Genomic DNA, 18,533 nt, shown 5'->3' with positions numbered 1-18,533 from the left:
TCACTGCTTTGATAGTTTGCCATCTCCATCTCTAATTTTGGGACATCTCCACTGTTTATTTTTCCCCCTTCAGAGTTGCTAAGGGTTTCTGGAAATCAGAGCTCTGCTGACTGGATCGACTAGAAATCTATGCTCTCTTTAACTGTAACCTCTTTATGGATCGGCCATTCTCATTTCTTACTGTTTCCCTATAGCCTTTATCACAGTGATGATTCAGACTGTTTAAAAAATCCCTCAAACAGATTGTGGGGCGAAAGCACAAAGCTAGACATTATTAATATCACATTTTTGTTTAAGAGTAGTGTTTTAGTTTCTCGAAAATTAGGTGGTAGAATTGAATGATCTTTAAGATCTCTTCTAGTCTGAAAAAATTCTGAGATTTCAAGTACCCAGTCCTACTTTTTACTCTCAAATCTAGTTTTTGAACCAAGGGCTAGTTACTCATATCTCCAAACTCTTGGTCTAAAAATATTTCCCATATATTATTGTGACTCCTGTTTCCTCCTTTTCTAGAAACCTGGTTCGAACTTCATCTTCTGTATTTTCTACATTCATACTTTTGACTCAAATTCTTTGACTTCCATCTCCCAACCTTTCTTTTGAACTTCTAATGCACATAGAGGTGTGAACAAGAATAACAAAGTGTTTATAATAACCGAAAATTAGAAGTAACCTGAATTCCTATCAATAGGGAAATGGCTAAATAAATGATAATATATCCATAACTTGCAGCAGATAAAAAGAATGACATAGACTTTTGTGTGTGCACGTGGAGAGATTTCCAAGACATATTAAGTGAAAGAAGCAAATTGTAAAATAGTATTTCCAGTATTATCTCATTTATGTTTTTAAAAATACTACAATCATATATGTAAATACATTGGAAAAATTCCAAAAAGATACATGTCAAGCTGATAAACTTGTTACCTCTGGGGAAGGGAGTAAGAGTCAAGGAGAAACTATCATGTTGATTTTATTATTAGAGGTTTTTTAATGAGTGTATTGCTTGTGAACTTAAAAAAGATTTTTAAAAGGCAATAAACATAATCCTATCCATACATTTCCGTAGATAATCAAGCTGGAAGTTATCTTAGAAAATCATCTAGTCTAGTATCCTTGTTTTATGGATAAAGATACCTATATCCCTCCAAGCTGTATGTTCTACCAGTCCGATTAATGACAAAGTTAGGATGAGAACCTAAATTTTCTGATTCCCAAACCAGAACTTTTTCACATTGCCTTCAGGGTAAAGCTAATATATACGTTTTCGCAAAGTCTTTCCTTATTATCCAAAGTGTATGTCTTCTAAATTCCTGTTTACTGTTTGTTCACTTAAATGAATTTTAACCAACACTACTTTATACTGTAATGTCCTCCTTTTCTAGATCACATGTGTTCTGTGAGGACAGGGACTGTAATTTGCTCGTCTTTGTATCTGACACAGTGTTCTTGCACATAGCAGGTGATCACTGAATTAGAAATTAACGTTTTTGTTTGATTTTTGTAGTAGGCTATGCAACTTGTATTTAAGAGTAAAAAGTTAAATGCCAAGTCAAATAAATAGCTGTTTTGTTTTTTGCATGTGTGTATGCGTGTGTGAGATCTGCCACTTCAAGATAGAAAATATTTTAGGAAGGCACATAGTGAGATATTTGTTACCCTGCAAATATCTTCTCTTTCCAAGGAAAATAGTTTTGTTCTCCATTCCTGCTTCGGAAAGAACAGTTTGTCCTCATTGGATATTCTAGGTAATATGACCCACTTAGGAAATATGTGGTGATTGTGCTTCATTATGGGACCTCTGCTAAAGTTCTTGTACCATAGGAATATGCCTCTTGAGTGTGATGGTTTTACAGATGAAAGTACATTTCTTTCTGTATATGAATTGGTACAGCAGACCAAGAAACTCAATTTGATTTAAAGTCTTACTATAAATACCACAGAAGCTGTGACAGATCTTTTTTGTTATGAAAACATTTCCTCAAAATGTTTGGAATTTATACAAGTGTCTTGCCCTTGATGTATTGTCACCCTGTTTTGTTTACATAGCTTTATTACTTGATATTAGCATCTTATGAAATTTCAGCTTGCTTTTTGATACAGACCTTTCCTTATGATTTTTATCTGCAGTTGTGTTAATCTTATTTTGCTTCTCATTTTTTTTGTAACTTGGTTTATTTTGATAGCTGTTTAATTTGACATCATTAAGGCCTGTATAATTATTTAAACAGATTCTTTCACAGAAGTTTCCATAATCAGCTAGAAGATTATTCTTGGGTGGAGCCTTGGGAAGATTTATTCTTTTTTGGAAGGCTAATGTCTCTCAGTTTAGAATTCATAGCTTTAGGAAAATATCATAGAATGCTAAAAATTTCCATAAATGCTTTTATCCAGAGATTGTTATGGAAATAGCCAGTTGGTGCTCATTCATCTAGAGCCATTCTTATTATGCCAGAATTAAAAATATGTATGTATGTATGTGTATGTGAATGTATGAATATCTATATCTTTGTTAAAAAGGCAGTTATGAATTTGGGTCATTCGAAAGCTGTGAAATAATTAAAATAGAGATAACAAGAGTTTATTAAATAGGAAGTGACCTGTAAGTACTTTGGCAAACTTCAAATAAGGTATATTGAAACTTGTTTTAGCACTGTTAAACATTTTATTAGAAATAAAAAATATATGTTTAGCACATTTTGATCTGCAATGCTTGGAAGAAAAGCTGTTAGTGGTTAGTTTTTCACTATTCTTGAGATCATAATTTTTAAAATTTTCATGCTGATAAAGATATGTAGATAAATTTACTTATGATAAAGTGTCATTTTCTAAATTAATGACATATGCCTGTCATTTTCTAAATTTTTAATTGGCCTTAGAATTTGCCACAGTAAAATTCCTTTTATTTTAACATTGCAGTCAACAATGCTTATTTTAGTAATATTTATTTGAATGAAATAGGAGAAAAAATGGATTTTTAAACATTAACTTGAGGGCATTTTCTGCCAGTGCTTTAATTTAAAAAACATTTTTTTTTTTTTCCTGTTGGTGGTCCTCTATGGAGAAACTTTTTTTGGAAATGATATGAAGAACTATATTCTACATTTGTCTAGGAGTTCTCACTTTAGATATAGCAAAGCCGGAGCTCAAACGTATGTTTGACCTTGGCAGCTTCAGTTTGTAAAATGGCCCTACCTTACTTGGCAAGTGAAAGTTAATTAGAGGTTTCTCAACATTTTTCATAGTTTTGAGTATTTTAGTGCAGAGCAGTTAGAACTAGCATAGGTCCATCAGACCAGTTGTTAGGAATAAATAATAGTTAAAAATTATTCATCTTTTAGTAGCAGTTTTTTATTTAAATTTCAAATAGTATTGAAGCACTATTTGACCTTTCTCTAACTCTCTCCCCTCCCTCACCCTTTTACATTTGTACTTGTGATAACTAGGAAATATGTTGAAAATTTAGGTTTAAGGTTTGTTTTAAACATCCTTTGAATGTCAGTCTAGGATGACTTATAAGCTAATAGGTGATGGTCAGTTGTCTATTCTAATGTCTCTTAATAGTCTTATATATATACCATTAACCCTAAGGTCATATATTCTGACTTAAAATCTTTGGTGGAAATGGGAGTTCATTTAGAGTAACATATTAGTTCTTGGCACTGACAAAAGACTCCTAAAGATAATTACAAATCAACTGACAAGCACTTATTAGGCATTGACTATGCGCAAGGTACTGGGGATAGGATAAAAGAAGTCCTAGGCCCTGCTTTTTTAAGGATTTATGGTCTAACTAGGTAGGAGACAAATGAAATTATAAAGCCCCTATATGCAGTATATAATTAAGTGCTAAGTTGTATATGTTCCAGATGGGAGTTGAGATAAACTCATATCAGGGGGTTATCGTGGGCTGAAGTTAGTATGAACAACATAGTTATGAGTGATTATTCCTGTGACTATCATGGTTCTCTCTAGGAGTTTACCAAAATTTGTTTATCACATATTTCCAGTATGTTTGAAAGGGCTTTCAGAAGAAATGCTACATCTGAAGCTTTTTTTCTTCTTTTAATCATTAAAGTAGTTTGTCACTTATTCTGGAGTGAAAATGAGCTTTCAGCTATTCAGCATGGGTAAGATATGGGCCTGGGACTACATTTAAAGAATGTGATAAAACCTTATTCTCTTAATCTGTAGTTACTTTCCTGATATGTCTCTAATGACAGCTAAAATGGTGTCATTTTTCATGGCTGTGTTTTCCTTATGGAGGAGTGTCTACTGTGGTTCTCCCCCTTTTGTAGTGGCAATATGGGTGACTGCCCAAGTATTTTGTGAAAAATAATCGAAAGCTTCAACTGGGACAGAAAAATCTGCTGTAGCTTTGGGTAAATAAGGATAACTAAAAGCCCTTTAGCTCTCCAGAATCTCTTAAATGTCATTTTGTTTTGGAGTACTGTTGAAGTTATTTGTTTTTGTTCTACTAAGCCCTGTGTGATGAAGAGTCTAGTAACTTTTGCGACCATGTATTTACCTTTATAACTTAATTTCATCTTAGTGCTTCGCAGTTTAGTTTATCCTTTAATAGAGAAACCTGAACAAGATGTTTCCGTGGGAAATCCTGTACCTTTATAAACATTCTGCCTGCTCTACTACCTTAGATTATTGACATTTAAATTTTTCAACATACAACCTATCTCTTAAGTTTTCCTAAAAACTGATATGAGAGTTTGACATAGGATTTTATGCCATTCAAAAAAAAAAAATCTGTTTTTCATAGAATACTTTATTTTTCAGTCGTTTTATCCTAAAGTAATTAGAGCAAGGCTGACCCTTTAAAATGATCTAAAATTAGAGGAGAATAGGAGTTTTCTAATCTGGAAATTCCATAACTAAATTTTAAGAATAAGGGAGAAATATGGAAATTAAGAAATTACACTAAGATTTTTTCACCAAAATCATAATGACTAGAAATAGCAAGTAAACTCCTTTGAAACTTGAAGGAGGAAGTTTTGGATTTTAAAAAAGAAGAATCCAGTCCCACATTATATAGTGAGTGCTAACTATATAGAGACTTAATACCCTAATAAAATATGAAAACAAAATCAAATAAATTTAGATCATTTCTTTGATAGAACATCACTATTGGGCTTTGGTATAAAGATGTTCAGGGTATGTTTCTGTACTACATATTGTCATGGAGGACAGCCATCATAGTTTCCTGAAGCCATCTGTTGGTGTCCCTGACAAAAACATACTCTGCATTTGTATCATTGGTGTGACCAATTACGGCATTTTTCTCTAGGATTGTAACGTCTTTATGGTTTTTCTGTCTTGGTTCACTTTATTCCAGCCTGATTCACAATTATTCCTTTACAGAACAGCTTGTATTTGGCATAGCTATAAAAAAAAAAAAAAATAGTCCAGTCTCTTCTAAATAAGGTTCTTTTTCAATTGGAAATTCCATCTATGCCGTTAAAACATTTGTAAACATAACACAATTTAGATAGAGCTGAACAACTTTGCAAGACTGCTATTTTTGAATGAAGGAAGCTTTCTTACAGAGCAGTTTTGTGATACTGGGCTCTTAGAACTTCCTTGATTGCAGTTGGAATTTACTGCTACATGTATTGGGTCAGATGAAGGAGGAAACATGTACTGTATTTGCTTGCACTGTTCAGGAAATAATGTTTTGTTTAGAAGAAAATACTTCATTTTAAAAGATCCTTCATATACCTTTTGTTTCCTGAGATTAGAGCTATTGGTAATCCTGAAGGATATTACAGACTTTCATTTGGTAATATCTCTAATATCTGAAGAGAAATATAGCCAAATTGGGCAAACTTATCCTCCACACTGTACCACCTACTTTGGTTGGGGCAACAGTTTTTATATTCCTCTTGTTGGGACATACTTACGCGAGAGAGCCACACAACCTGACCTGATGACCAGCCAGGATTTTGATTGGCAGTGGTTAACAAAATGGAACATGTTACCTCATCCTCTCTTTCCCTTATTCTCAAAGCCACAGAACAATATAGGTTTTTCAGGGCTGTTCTCCTGCAATTGAAGTGTAATGGCACTTGTACAGCCGTCCTTCTTGGACAGAAAACCATCATAGTATTGATTTGAGGCTGGAATCATACAAACAGATGTTAGATCTCTGATTCTTCTCTTATTTAATTTTTTCTGGAGCTGATCCAGAGGAGACTCAAACTAAAATTTAGACGAGGTAAATAGAAACAAGTCACAAAGTGTAGTATTGCAACCCAGTCATAATTTGAACCCAGTTTTTTACTGATACGAGTTTGCCTTTTAGGAGACTATTGTAATTGTTGTTAATCCATTGAATATCTTATCCTTTTCAGAAGGGTTTTAAAAAGTAAAGTAGTCCTTAAGGCATGTTGACTTTCTCCTTGCCTAAAAATGTTCATCTTTCAGTGCGCTAATACAACACTGCTTTCTCAGAAGAGAGCATGCCCAGGATTGGTGCTAGATATTATACAGGCTTTCTCCAAAAGAAACTCTCAAAAGCTACTCTTCAGTTGGGCCCTTTGTGGTCAGGAAAAAAAAAAAAAAAGTGATACAGTATAATGAAAGAGAAAGATCAGAAGAGTTAAGTAACTTTGAAATAAAAAGATACACCAGAACATGAATTTTCTGTCATTGTCAGAACTATATGTTTAAAATTCTATGAATCTTATTTTTCCAGATGTTTCAAATGCCCAATGAATACCTCGGGATTTTTAAAAAATTACACATTGGCCAACAGTTGCTCTTTGTTACCCTTTTCTGCTCCAAATTTTACCCTCCCTGCCCCCAAACCAAAACAACAACAACAGAAATTTTTTAAATTTGCATTTTGATTTTGGTGAAGTTGTCCTAAAATGGGACTTTAAAAATAATCCCTGGCTGGCTTGACTGAATTGTCAGATGTCTTGCAATGCCAAACCATTTGCCATCTGCCAGAAGAAAGCATGGTCACCACTTTTAATCATTTAACTCCCTATTTCGGGTTACAAATTGTGAATATTCATTTTCCAGGGATGCATTAATTCTTAAGCCAGAGTGTTCCTGTTCCATTTAATAAAACATGTCTTTCTTCCTAAGTGGATACATCCCCTTAAAATGAACTATTATACTAATCATCTTATTAACAGGGCCATTTTTAAAGGCATTGTGCTGTTTTCATTTTATGCTTCTAAATGAACATTTACATTACAAAGCATTCTTTGAGTGTGCTGTTTGTGCTATGTAAGCTCGCCATTTTATTAGAGATCAGTAACAATATTTCTTCATTTCCCTCTGCTATTCTGGACTGTAATTTGACATAATAAAACAATTGCACTGGGCTTTGGGTAGGAATCGGCTGTGAGAGTTAGACTTAAACTCTTATAGAAGAGTAGACTAATGCTTGTTATGTGCCTTTTGTATATAAAACTAGGGCAGTGTCTTACAGAACGTTATCACTGTGTCTCAGATCTGACTTGCCAGCACGTAGGAAGTTTGTTTTGGTTTCAAAATGTACTTTACCCCATGGTGGCTGGCAGGGTACAATACTATTGACATCACTGTTTCAAATAGAAAATTAACAAGTAGCTACTGTTGTGATTGCAGATTGCCTTCCCAGTCCCTGTGAGAATGCTTTTTCTTTTGAACAGCAACACTTCTCAGCCCCTTGGTACCATTAAATCGGCCAATGGGGGCTGCCAGAATAGGGATGAACACCAACAAAAGGCTGAAGAGTACAAAAACAGTTAATATGCAAAAATCTTTAATCAGCTTCCAAATCGATGTGAAAGATAAATAATTTTTAAAAATTTCTCTTCTCCTCACAGCTAAGCTTTGACAGTAGGCCAGGTTCAGAGCCTGATCTCTCCAGAGAGGAGTATCCTTTCTGTCCACCCAAACCCCTGGAGAGTTGCCAAAGGAAAATAAGCTATTTTGTATTTAGAACAAATTGCCACTGTTTTCTCCAGTGATGTAGCCCTATTTCCCAGACTTTGAAACTTGGAATACAGAAAGTTCTTGTGTGACCAAAGAAGAAATATGGTGAATGAATGATCAAGTTTGTTTGTTTTTGTTTTTGTTTTTGTTTTTAAACCAAATCCTCATAAACAGAGAGGATGAGATGTATGCATGGAAGTTAAATTTAGCTCAGAATGGATGTCAAATGAGCAATTTCTGGTAAATCACTTTGGAGATTGGGTTCCTTGTGGGAGTTTCAGTGAAGAATATATGCCTCGAACCAGATTTTAATTATTTTTTCAAATGAGGCTGTCAAAAGTCAATTCTTCTTAGAGATGAATGCATGACAGTGAAAAAAAAAATTTTTGTTTATGTGTTCTGCACTATAGGCTTCATCTGATCAGCAGTCCTGGGATCTTGTAAAACTATGCAAACACTAATTTCTCATGTTATCAGATGGGATAAAAACTGTTTATTTCTCCCTTTCATTGTGGAGTACCTCTTTTTTAGACTTTTTCCTGTCATACCTGGGTTTTCTTAGCTGTTTCTTTTCTATTTTTTTCCTTTGTTATTATTCCTGCAATTATACTTGTTATTATCACTATTTCTTGAACAACAGCTGGAACAGAGACCAAACTTAGTCAGATTATCTACTTCCTAGGAGGCCTCTTAATAAGGTCAGAAAGTCAAAATTGATGACAAAATAATTAGATTAAAAAAATTTTTTGGAATTTCATTTGACATTGTTGTTCTAGTCCCCCACTACTGTACATCCTTTGATAAGTCACAGTCTTATAATGGCTGCAGTTCATAACCCTGCGCTTCACTATAAAAAGAGATATTGACTCTAATCAAGAGTTAAGTTGGAAATTGTTGGTTACTCTACATGAAGTAGTCTTTTTTGGTGACCTCAGCTGCACACAAAAAAACCCAGTGTCGAGTTCCGGCATCCATAAATCTCTTACAAATGTTGGCTTGATATCTGATGATACTGTTTAAAGGCCCCAGTTTTGTTACCTCAACTTTGGTGAGTTAGAGTCCCAGATATATCCACTCGAAATGATGTTACATTCCCCCTCCCCACTGCGGGCCCAGTCATTCTGTTTGGTATTAGAAAAACTGAAATGACTAAAAGTATGGATTCAGTCTTATATAGAAGATAATTAAAATATGGTGTGATTAGTGTGCAAATCAAGTGTTATCTTGGCAAGAAAGGGATGTGGCAAGGAAGGCCTCATGGAAGAAACAGTTGTTTGGCTGTGGGTTGACAAATGAGTTAGAGGCCCACTAAGTGAACAATGGAAAGAAAGCCATTCCAGGTAGAGAAATCAGTAAATATAAAAGCACATTTGGTTTGTGGAAGAGGTTTTCAAGAAGTAGTGGGAAGTCGGGGCTGGAAAGGTGGTAGACAGAAGGCTAAATTATAGCATTTTCAAACAGATAGACATTACTACTGGCATCTTTTAAAGGCCTTTACAACATCTAGTTCAGTGACATAATAGGGTGGAGCTCATTGTTTACTGTTGATCATTGTTTATTGCCCGAGTGGCACTTCATCCTCTTCATATCTCTGAGATAAAAAGACTAAATAAAATTGCAGCCTACATGAAATCTGTATAGTTTGATAAAGAATATGTCACTATTTTGTCGTCATCATTTTATTGAATACTCACCTCTCTCCCTCTTCTCTCCACCTCCCCTCTAACCTTCCCCTCCTTTTCTCTAAACCTTTGAGAGACATAATCCCCAGCCATGATTCAGAAATCCAAAGCTCTGTCGGTGATCTCCAGTAATATGCTCTAGTAGTTTGAATATAGATTCTTAGAGATCCTGGGATGTGGTGTGAAATAGTGTGAGATTTATTGGAAGTCATTTTTTTATCCTAAAAGTATTATTTGCGTTATCTGTCCTTTTTTTATATATAAAATAGTGTGTGGGTTTTTTTTTTTCAAATCTTTGAGGAAAATTATGACTTCTGGAAGGCACAGTATGTTTAACCTTATGGCTTTAAATACTCTCTGGCTCCCTACCCTAAGAACTACTTAGATTTTATTAGGAGAAAGTGATTTTAAAAAGCCTTCCAAGAGTGAGTAACATATATCTCAGTCTTACTGATTTTATTTATTTGTATATAAATAAGCCCTTTAGTGCTGAGGTGGACAATGTGACAGAATAATTTATATTATGTAGTATATATAATTTATGTAATTTATAACTTCATTATAACATTTGTTGATATTCCTATCTGGTTATTTTACCAGTTGAATTAAGAAGAATATTAATGAAAGCAGCTTTTCTTTCAAAACTAAGAAGAGGGTCACAGCTATTCTCCTGAGTCTGTATTTTGTTGTCATCAAGCCCTATGACACCACAATCAGGTCTAATGCTAGGGAAATGCCATTTTCCAGGCTACTACCTGTGAGTTAATAGTCTGTTAATTTTTTGTGAAGTAGATTTAATATGTAAGTTGTAAATGAAACATAATTATCATATGCCATTTTATAGGAATCACTAAGCTTTCTTATTTCTCAAACGAAATAAGCTGAACAGCAGAATATGATCATATTTGTTTTTATAAATAAAATTTATGAGCAGCATGAGTGTGCTTGATAGCTGGATCCATTTTTAATGTCATTTTTCATAAGAAAGGGAGGCAGGCTTTTTTTTTTTTTGAAAAAAATTTAGGTATTTTTCAAAAGATTCTGGATACATTAAATTTTAGAGAAACATTGGAATATAAAATATGTAGGATAAGCAATTAGCTACTGTCATGTGCAGAAGTGTTGTGTAGGAAACTGGGAAGCCTGGCCACAAGCCACTGCAGCTTTGAAGAATGTGGCTCGAGGGAAGACTCGCAGCCCATTGCATAACATTCAGCAGAGAAGAAAATACAGGCACTGTCCCTATCACTTGACTTGTTTTCCATTTTGATTTAGTTACTTGGCAAAGTCTTGGTATCCTGCAGTGGAGGAATGAAAGACAAGCAAGTTCCAGTGAAAGACCATGCCTTCAAGGGCATCAGCCAATGGACAGTTTGTGAGGCCGGGCAGGCGCGTTAAATTTCTTATTGTTGTTGGGCAGAGGGATTAGAGTTTCGAGAGAGGACTTGAAAAACATCATCGTGTGATACTTGCAATTTTTTTCTGAAAAGGAATTCTTTCTTCTCTTCTTCAATACTGTGTGCTTCTTGTGGTTGATATACCTGTGTTTTAAAATATCATGGCTACCAGGAGGGGACATTTTATAGAAAAATCATTTCCCCTCATGTTCTGTGATATTTCAGTTTGGCAGTAGAGTTTATGAGGTTTGAAATCAAAAGCAGCATTGGTTCCTTCAGGGAAAAATGATCCCAATCTACCAAAATAAAAGCCAAACAGACTCTAATTGTTCCTTTTCCCACGAGGGGCTTGCCCTTTTTGAAGGTGTGGGTAATTTTAATAGGACCTTCTCTCTAACAGAGTTAGTCACTAGGAATTGCCTCTTCCCCTGGGGGAACCCCACTTTTTAAATCTCATTTTAAAACAGACCTCAAAAATATCTTTGAAAATAAAAGTACTTTGGTATCTCTCCATTCTCTTGCCCCTCCGTCTCAGCAAGAAAACTTCAGTTTTCTCACAGAGCACCTCCTGCTGCAGTGTCTAACTTTGCTAAAGTCACTCGTGCTAAATTAGGAAAGAGTTTTTAGTTTTATAGTTTTTATTGTGCTATCCATGTGTTGTGAAAAGTTAAATAAATGCTAACCAGGGGGATAATTTTTTTTCTCATTTTCAATCGAATCTAGGTCCGTAATTTTTACAGTGTTAAATTTTTTCTGTTGATTGTTAGTCTGGTGTTCATCAGAATAGTCTACATAGCAGCTTTAACTTTCCCCAGACTTATTACCCTATGTTGATTAAAGGTGCAGGATGATGGCTTTTATGAATCCTTGTTCTCTATGCCAGCTCTTCCACTCCTTGGAGACATTAAGACATCATGTTTATGATACTTGAAACTTTTTCCTCAGTGCATAAGGATTTTCAAATCATACCAAGCTTTTTTTCTTCTCTGTCTCTTGTCCTCTTTTCTTCCACCAGTGTCTTAGAGCCCATGATTTGTCAACCACATACAGGAGGCTCCTGAGCCACCAGTCACATGAGAATGAAGGCAAGAAAAGAAAGGACCAGATGGCATCAGAAGATATGCCTTCTTTGGTCGTTGGTGGTTAAGCTTGCAATCTGGTTACCATCAGGGAGACTATGGGGGAAAGGGTGCAGAGCAGCACAGCACCACTGTAAGGGAAGAAGAATTTTGCCATACAGGTTACAGTCACAGGGTGTATCCACTGCTCTTGGAAGGGTGCATTTACCTAAAACTGTGGCATATAAGCACATGTGGAAAACTGTGTGCACTGTTTGGGTGGCACCTTTGAAAAGTATGGCTCCCTCCCCCTTGTTTAGCTGCTGTCCTTCAACTGCTGTTAACCCTTTTGCTGTTCTACTCACCAAATGCCTAATTCAGTTGCAAGTCCAAAAACTATAAGAAATGACATTTGGCTTCCATAAATAACACCTTTTCCCAAAGGAGAGAAGAGGACATCACTCACCACTCATTCTTCATAGTAGTATCTGTTTTGGAGGACTGAATTTACAAAACATAGAAAATGGCATCATCAGTCTTTGTGAGACTTGATATCTCAGGGTGTTTTCTTGGTATAAGTTGTATCTTGGAGCACACTAACAATTACTTTACTGAAGAAATGTTCAGTAGTGGCTAATAAAAAAATATTTTAGAGGACAGTCTGCCTTCCCTATTCATTTAGGTATTACTTATACCTTGACTCCCTTGGCCTGGGCAGTTCCTGATTTGCCAGTGCTACTGCAGATCACTAGACTGCTGAACTTGGCTATTATTTCCTTATTGAATTCCAACTCAGTTGTTTTCTCTTGAATGAAAAAAAAAACTAAAGTATTTTTAATTTTAGGTTTAAAATTGGTCCCAATATATGAACTTGATTCCTTTTCTCTTCTTTTAATTACCTTGAAAATCTTTGCTTTTTCATAAATTCAATATCCCTGAAGTCCAGAGTCGAGTTTCAGCTTTTTATGACTGCCTCCTCCAATTACAGTCTCTCCTTTTATTCAGATTCTGTTGCCCTTGATATCTGTTGACTCATTTCATTATAAACCAAATGAAAGACAACAATATGTTTTGTTCTATAGTCTAGATTATAAACTCTTAAAGTTTACATTTCTTTTTTTAATTCTCCCACTCAAGCAAAGTGTCTGGAACGTTGCTAGTATACAAAAGTCATGTGATAAATATACAATTGAATGATTAAAAAAGAGAAAACATAGGCATTTTAATATAATGTTAGTTGAATTCTGCCTGGATTTTAGTATGATTTTAACTTAGTTCTCACAAAACAGAAAATTGACCCACTCATTTTTTTCTTGATGGGAAACTATAGTAAGGAATCATTCTGAAGTTTCTTGAACTAAAGATATTTCCTATATATACTCTGGATGTCTCAATTTCTTGTTTAAAGTAATTTAAACAGATTGACAAGTTATTCTTATGGCAACATGCATGTCAACTTCAGTTGCTCTGTTAATTGTTTTAGATGACTAAATTCAGAGCCCCCGTGGGAACCTCTAGAGTTATTAGCAAGAGAACCACCAGTCTCTCTCTCTCCACCCTCCGGTCAGATCACATGATGTAGTTGTTAGGCAAATGCTGTAATAATTCTAATGAAGAGTTTAAAGGCACTTTTTATTGTGGATTTGGTTTTCGGTTTTTTGTTTTTGTTTTTTTTTAGTCTGCTCAGCAAGAATTCTCTGTGATCCTGTGAGACTCCTCACCTAAGAGGTTTTCTACTTAAAAATGAAAATTTTGCTAAAGGGTCTATGATTTCAGGTAGATAGCAAGGAAGGAGAGTGACTTTTTAATTTTTAAATCACATTCAGAGGGATCTATTGATGTACTTTTAATTTAGGGAAAACTTCAAAATTCCTTGATCCATATGTCAGGATTCAGCCTGGAGCTAATTCTTAGATTTAAGTTACTAAACTCAACAGAGATTTTGAATGAAAATACTAACAGACCTTTAACATATAGCTGGGCTAGTGGGCACTGGAAGAATCTTGACAATTCATCAGCCAAATCTCTGACCTCACTACTTTTAACTATCCTTGCTTGCCTACCCCGCTTTCAAATTGCTAGCATTTGAGAATTTCACTTGGCATTATTTCGTGTATGTTAAGACAGAGAAAGTAAAGTTTGGCAGGTGAGCTAATAAAACCATTTTGGCCTTCTTTACTGAGAAAATGCAGGATGTGTTTTGTTCTCGGTATAGTTGAGACAGTTGCTAAATGTTCGATTAACAGTTCTTTGAAGAGTAGGGGTAAACTATGGACACATTTGTGAATTTTTTCAGATATATTATTAACTATGGTGCCTTATGTGAAGCACAGAACCAAAGATGTGGACTAGTGTTGTTTTAGAGTGGAATTATATACCCAGAACTCTCATCATGGTGATCATAGTTCCTTTAGGGTACAGGGAAGGTAAATTCATAAGGCTCTCTGCTAGGATTTCCAGGAGAAATTTTCTCTAACTTGCCCACAGGATGGGTAGATTAAAGAATGTAATGAGTTTTTCACTTGGCTTTTTCCTATATGAAGAAAATTGGATGTGGGTAGTAAGAGAGAAGAGAAGGAGAGAGAGAAATAAAATTAAAAGCTAATGAGCTGGTATACTTAAGTATTAGGAAACAGGGGACTGTTTTATGGGTTGTGGTTTCAGTGGCTAGAATTGACCACAGAGCCATATATTTTGCCTAATCCTGTCCTTGCTGGTCACAGAATTTTGCTGTTTCTATTGTGTTAGATCAAAGTTGCCATTTTTATAAGCAAATTTCATGAAATCAGAAATTTCATGATTCAACCTGATGCATAATCATGTGTAACACCACAGGATGGGTGTGTGTGTGTGTGTGTGTGTGTGTGTGTGTGTGTGTAAAAGGTGGAAGGGAGGAAATGGAAATTCGTAAGTATTTTGTACCCCTTGGGATACCCCAGCTGAAAACTCTTACTCTAGGCTACAGTTTTAGTTATTCAGAATCAAATACAATTGCCCTAGTGTGCTTTCCTATTTCCACATTAATACATTTGACATAATTTATGAGATAGGTTAAAATTTAATCATCTCTGACAGAGATTATCATTAGGGATAATAATCTGAAGTGACCTGGTATCTGTAGAGTACAACAGAAATGGCAGAGACTGAAAATCAGTAGGCATGACTGTACTTGCAGATACTTTGAAACGGAAGAATTAGGGGTGTAACATGGTTATAGACTAAATAATGTGCAAATAATTATTTGTCTTAAAATAGGTTTTAGGATGTTTCTAGTGGAATATTCAGGCTGTGCTGACTTTTTTGTCTTAGACGAGCTCATCTGCGCCTGTGTTTAGAACGTTTAAAAGTTCTGATTCCACTAGGACCAGACTGCACCAGGCACACAACACTTGGTTTGCTCAACAAAGCCAAAGCACACATCAAGGTGAGAATTTTTACTTTTCATATTTACACATGATTCTCTCGGTCCTGGTTTCATTAGAAGCAGTGATTCCTATTCATATACATCAACTAGCTCACTGTGCCCTCCTTAATAACTGATGCAAGAGAAATAATTTTAAAACTTATCAGCTAATCTGATGGGAACAACATAACCTGATTAAACTAATTTTTTTTTTTTTTTTGACAACATGGCCATTTGAATTGCTGGGAGTACTAGGAAAATAACAATTACTCTGCAGATACCCAGAAGGAAGCCAGTTGTGCCCTCTGGTGGAGATGACTTCATTTGGCTATGTGTCCCTCAGTATTTTTCCATCAAACTACACTACAGAGCAAGTTTCTCTTTGTGGAGATAACTTTACAGACTTTGAGAATTCCATACTGTTCTAGTAATGTAGCATTCATTACATACACCAAAAAAGTGAAGAACTATTTTCGATGTTTAAAAATCTGTATTTCTGTATGTTTTTATATGCACACACACATATATTACCTGTATATTCGTTCATGTCTGTCAAAGAAGAAATCTTTTGAGATGTTAGGTACAAATCAGTTTTACTCTTTGTACTGGACTACACACAAATTTAAATATCATTTTGTCATTTTAGAAACTTGAAGAGGCTGAGAGGAAGAGCCAGCATCAGCTAGAGAACTTGGAACGAGAACAGAGATTTTTGAAGCGGCGACTGGAACAGCTGCAGGGTCCTCAGGAGATGGAACGAATACGAATGGACAGCATTGGATCAACTATTTCTTCAGATCGTTCTGATTCAGAGCGAGGTAGGCAGTGTGCTTCTTCCCTAATGAAATACTGAGTGTCCTGTATCTGGATTTAGGGAAGATGGGTTCAGAGGCATTGCTTTCTTCTTTTTGGCCAACACTATAACCACCTAGATTTTATACAATTACATTATCTAGTAATGCCTGTATGAAATATAGAACCTTTTTTTCTTGATTATATAAGTATGTTTAATATTCTACTTTGAAATGATTTCAGCCTTAAAAGTTGTAAGTTTTCTGTAGAAAATTTTAAGTTCTCATATACTCTTCACCCAGGTTTCCCTAATGTAAACATCTTACATAATCATAATACAGTTATCAAAATTAACATTCATGCAATACTATTAATCTGTAGGCTCTATTCAGATTTTACCACTTTTCCTACTCATGTCCTTTGTCTAATACAGGATCCAGTGTAGGATTTCACATTGCATTAAATATTTCTTCAGTATTTCTTTCATGACCGTGACACTTTTGAAGAATATTGGCTCATTATTTTATCTTTCCATTTGGGTTTGTCCGATGGTTTCTTACTAGATTGAGGTTATACATTTGGGGGAAGAAATATCACAAAAGTGATGTTGTGCTCTTCTCAATTTATTATATCAAGAAGATACATGATGTTGATGGGTTTTATTACTGCTGAGGTTAATTTTTATACCTATATTTTAAAGTACTACAACCCTTCGTTTCTCTTTCCATCCGTTCCAGAACATTTGTCTTTGGCAGAATTTAAGAACAAAAATCCACCAAAAAGAAATTGTTTGAATTTTACTGATCTATTCGTCTGTAGCTTCCACTACATCAGGCCTCACACCACAACAAAAGATTCCTCCAGAGGTACTCTGGTGATTTTAAGTTTTACATTTGGGAAAACAAGGCTCACGAGATCTCAGAGATTCTAAAACAAAACAAAACAAAATTTGTAAAATTTCTTGTTTTGACTTTTTATTATGGGAATTTCAAACATACTCAAAAGTAGAAGAGAATAATTAACTCTTGTGCACCCATGCCCATCTCCCAGTTTGAACTGTCAGTGTTCTGCCATTCCTCTTTCATCCCCACCACCTTCATTCTCACCATTTTTTTTTAATGTTTTAAATCAACTCCTAGATAACAGGATCATGTTATCCCTAAATACTTCAGTATGTATCTTTAAGAATTAGGACTTTAAAAAACATAATCATAATACTATTATAATTTCCTACAAAAATTAATAAAATCAGATCTTATTTAATGTTATCTAATATTGTTTCTGATTTTCTCAGAAGTGGCATTTTACCATTGGTATGTTTGAATTAGAATCCAAAGCCCACATTACATTTGTTGTGCCTTTTAAGATACTTTTAATCTATAATATTTTCTCTTCCCACTTTTTTTTTTCAATGCCATTTATTTGTTGTAGAAACTAGGAAACTGGGTCATTTTTCTTATAGAATTTCCCACATTTTAGATTTGGCTGATTGAATCCTCATGGTGTCATTTAACATGTTTTTCTCTCTCTCATGTTTCCTGTAAACTGGTTGGTAGATCTAGTGGCTTTATAAAATTTGGTTTTTTTCGAGGCAAGAATATTTCAAAGGTGGTGCAATGTACTTCCTGTTGCATCAATATTATGTCTAGTTGTCCCACTCTAGTGAAAACATTGGTTAAGAGGTTCAGGTGACATCATCTTGATACATTTATGCAGATGTATCAACCTTTCACTTAATAGTTTTGGAAATCATTGATGATTATTGCCCTGATCATTATTTCATTAGGTGTCACAAAATAGTGATTTTCTAATTGTTATTCTTCTTACATTTGTTTTCATTTTCTTCTGTAAAGAACAACGTTTCCTCATCAAGTTTTAGGTTACTCTGAAATAAAGTCCCTACAAGGAAGAAGGGGTAAACGCTTGTTTTGTTTTGTTTTTGCTTTATCAATTTTCTGAATAAGTTGGTACCTTAGCAACCTCCAGAGGTGACAGGGCTTTTTGTTTTGCTGTTTGTTTTTGATCATATTATGAACTCTTTTCATGTTTTGAATGTGTTCCAATCCATTGTAATCATTCTTTTTCTTTTTAATACTCAAATTTCCTATATTCCGTAGGAGTCTTTCAAATTGGTTTTGGATTCCTTTTAACACAATACTAGAAGTCCTTGGGTTTTTGTTGTTGTTTTGCTTATGTAAAAGTTAATTTTTAAGTGGCACTCAGTTTTGAAGAACTAAAGTTTACCAGGGGCAAGAGCAGT

The 18,533-nt window shown here is 34.8% G+C and overlaps 1 protein-coding gene across 3 annotated transcripts in view; it reads left to right on the top strand.

Annotated features, from left to right (window-relative positions):
- Positions 1-18,533, top strand: part of MXI1 (MAX interactor 1, dimerization protein) — a 73,243-nt gene that overhangs the window by 50,661 nt on the left and 4,049 nt on the right. For all 3 annotated transcript variants that reach the window (XM_011363758.2, XM_023532730.1, XM_011363759.2), the window contains exons 4-5: positions 15,388-15,502; positions 16,128-16,299. In XM_011363758.2, the coding sequence (XP_011362060.1) occupies positions 15,388-15,502; positions 16,128-16,299 (287 nt within the window). The remainder of the gene's footprint in view (positions 1-15,387; positions 15,503-16,127; positions 16,300-18,533) is intronic.

Source organism: Pteropus vampyrus, unplaced genomic scaffold (genome assembly GCF_000151845.1).
Source record: "Pteropus vampyrus isolate Shadow unplaced genomic scaffold, Pvam_2.0 Scaffold89, whole genome shotgun sequence".
NCBI lineage: Eukaryota > Metazoa > Chordata > Mammalia > Chiroptera > Pteropodidae > Pteropus > Pteropus vampyrus.
This window is presented reverse-complemented; position numbering and strand designations above follow the sequence as displayed.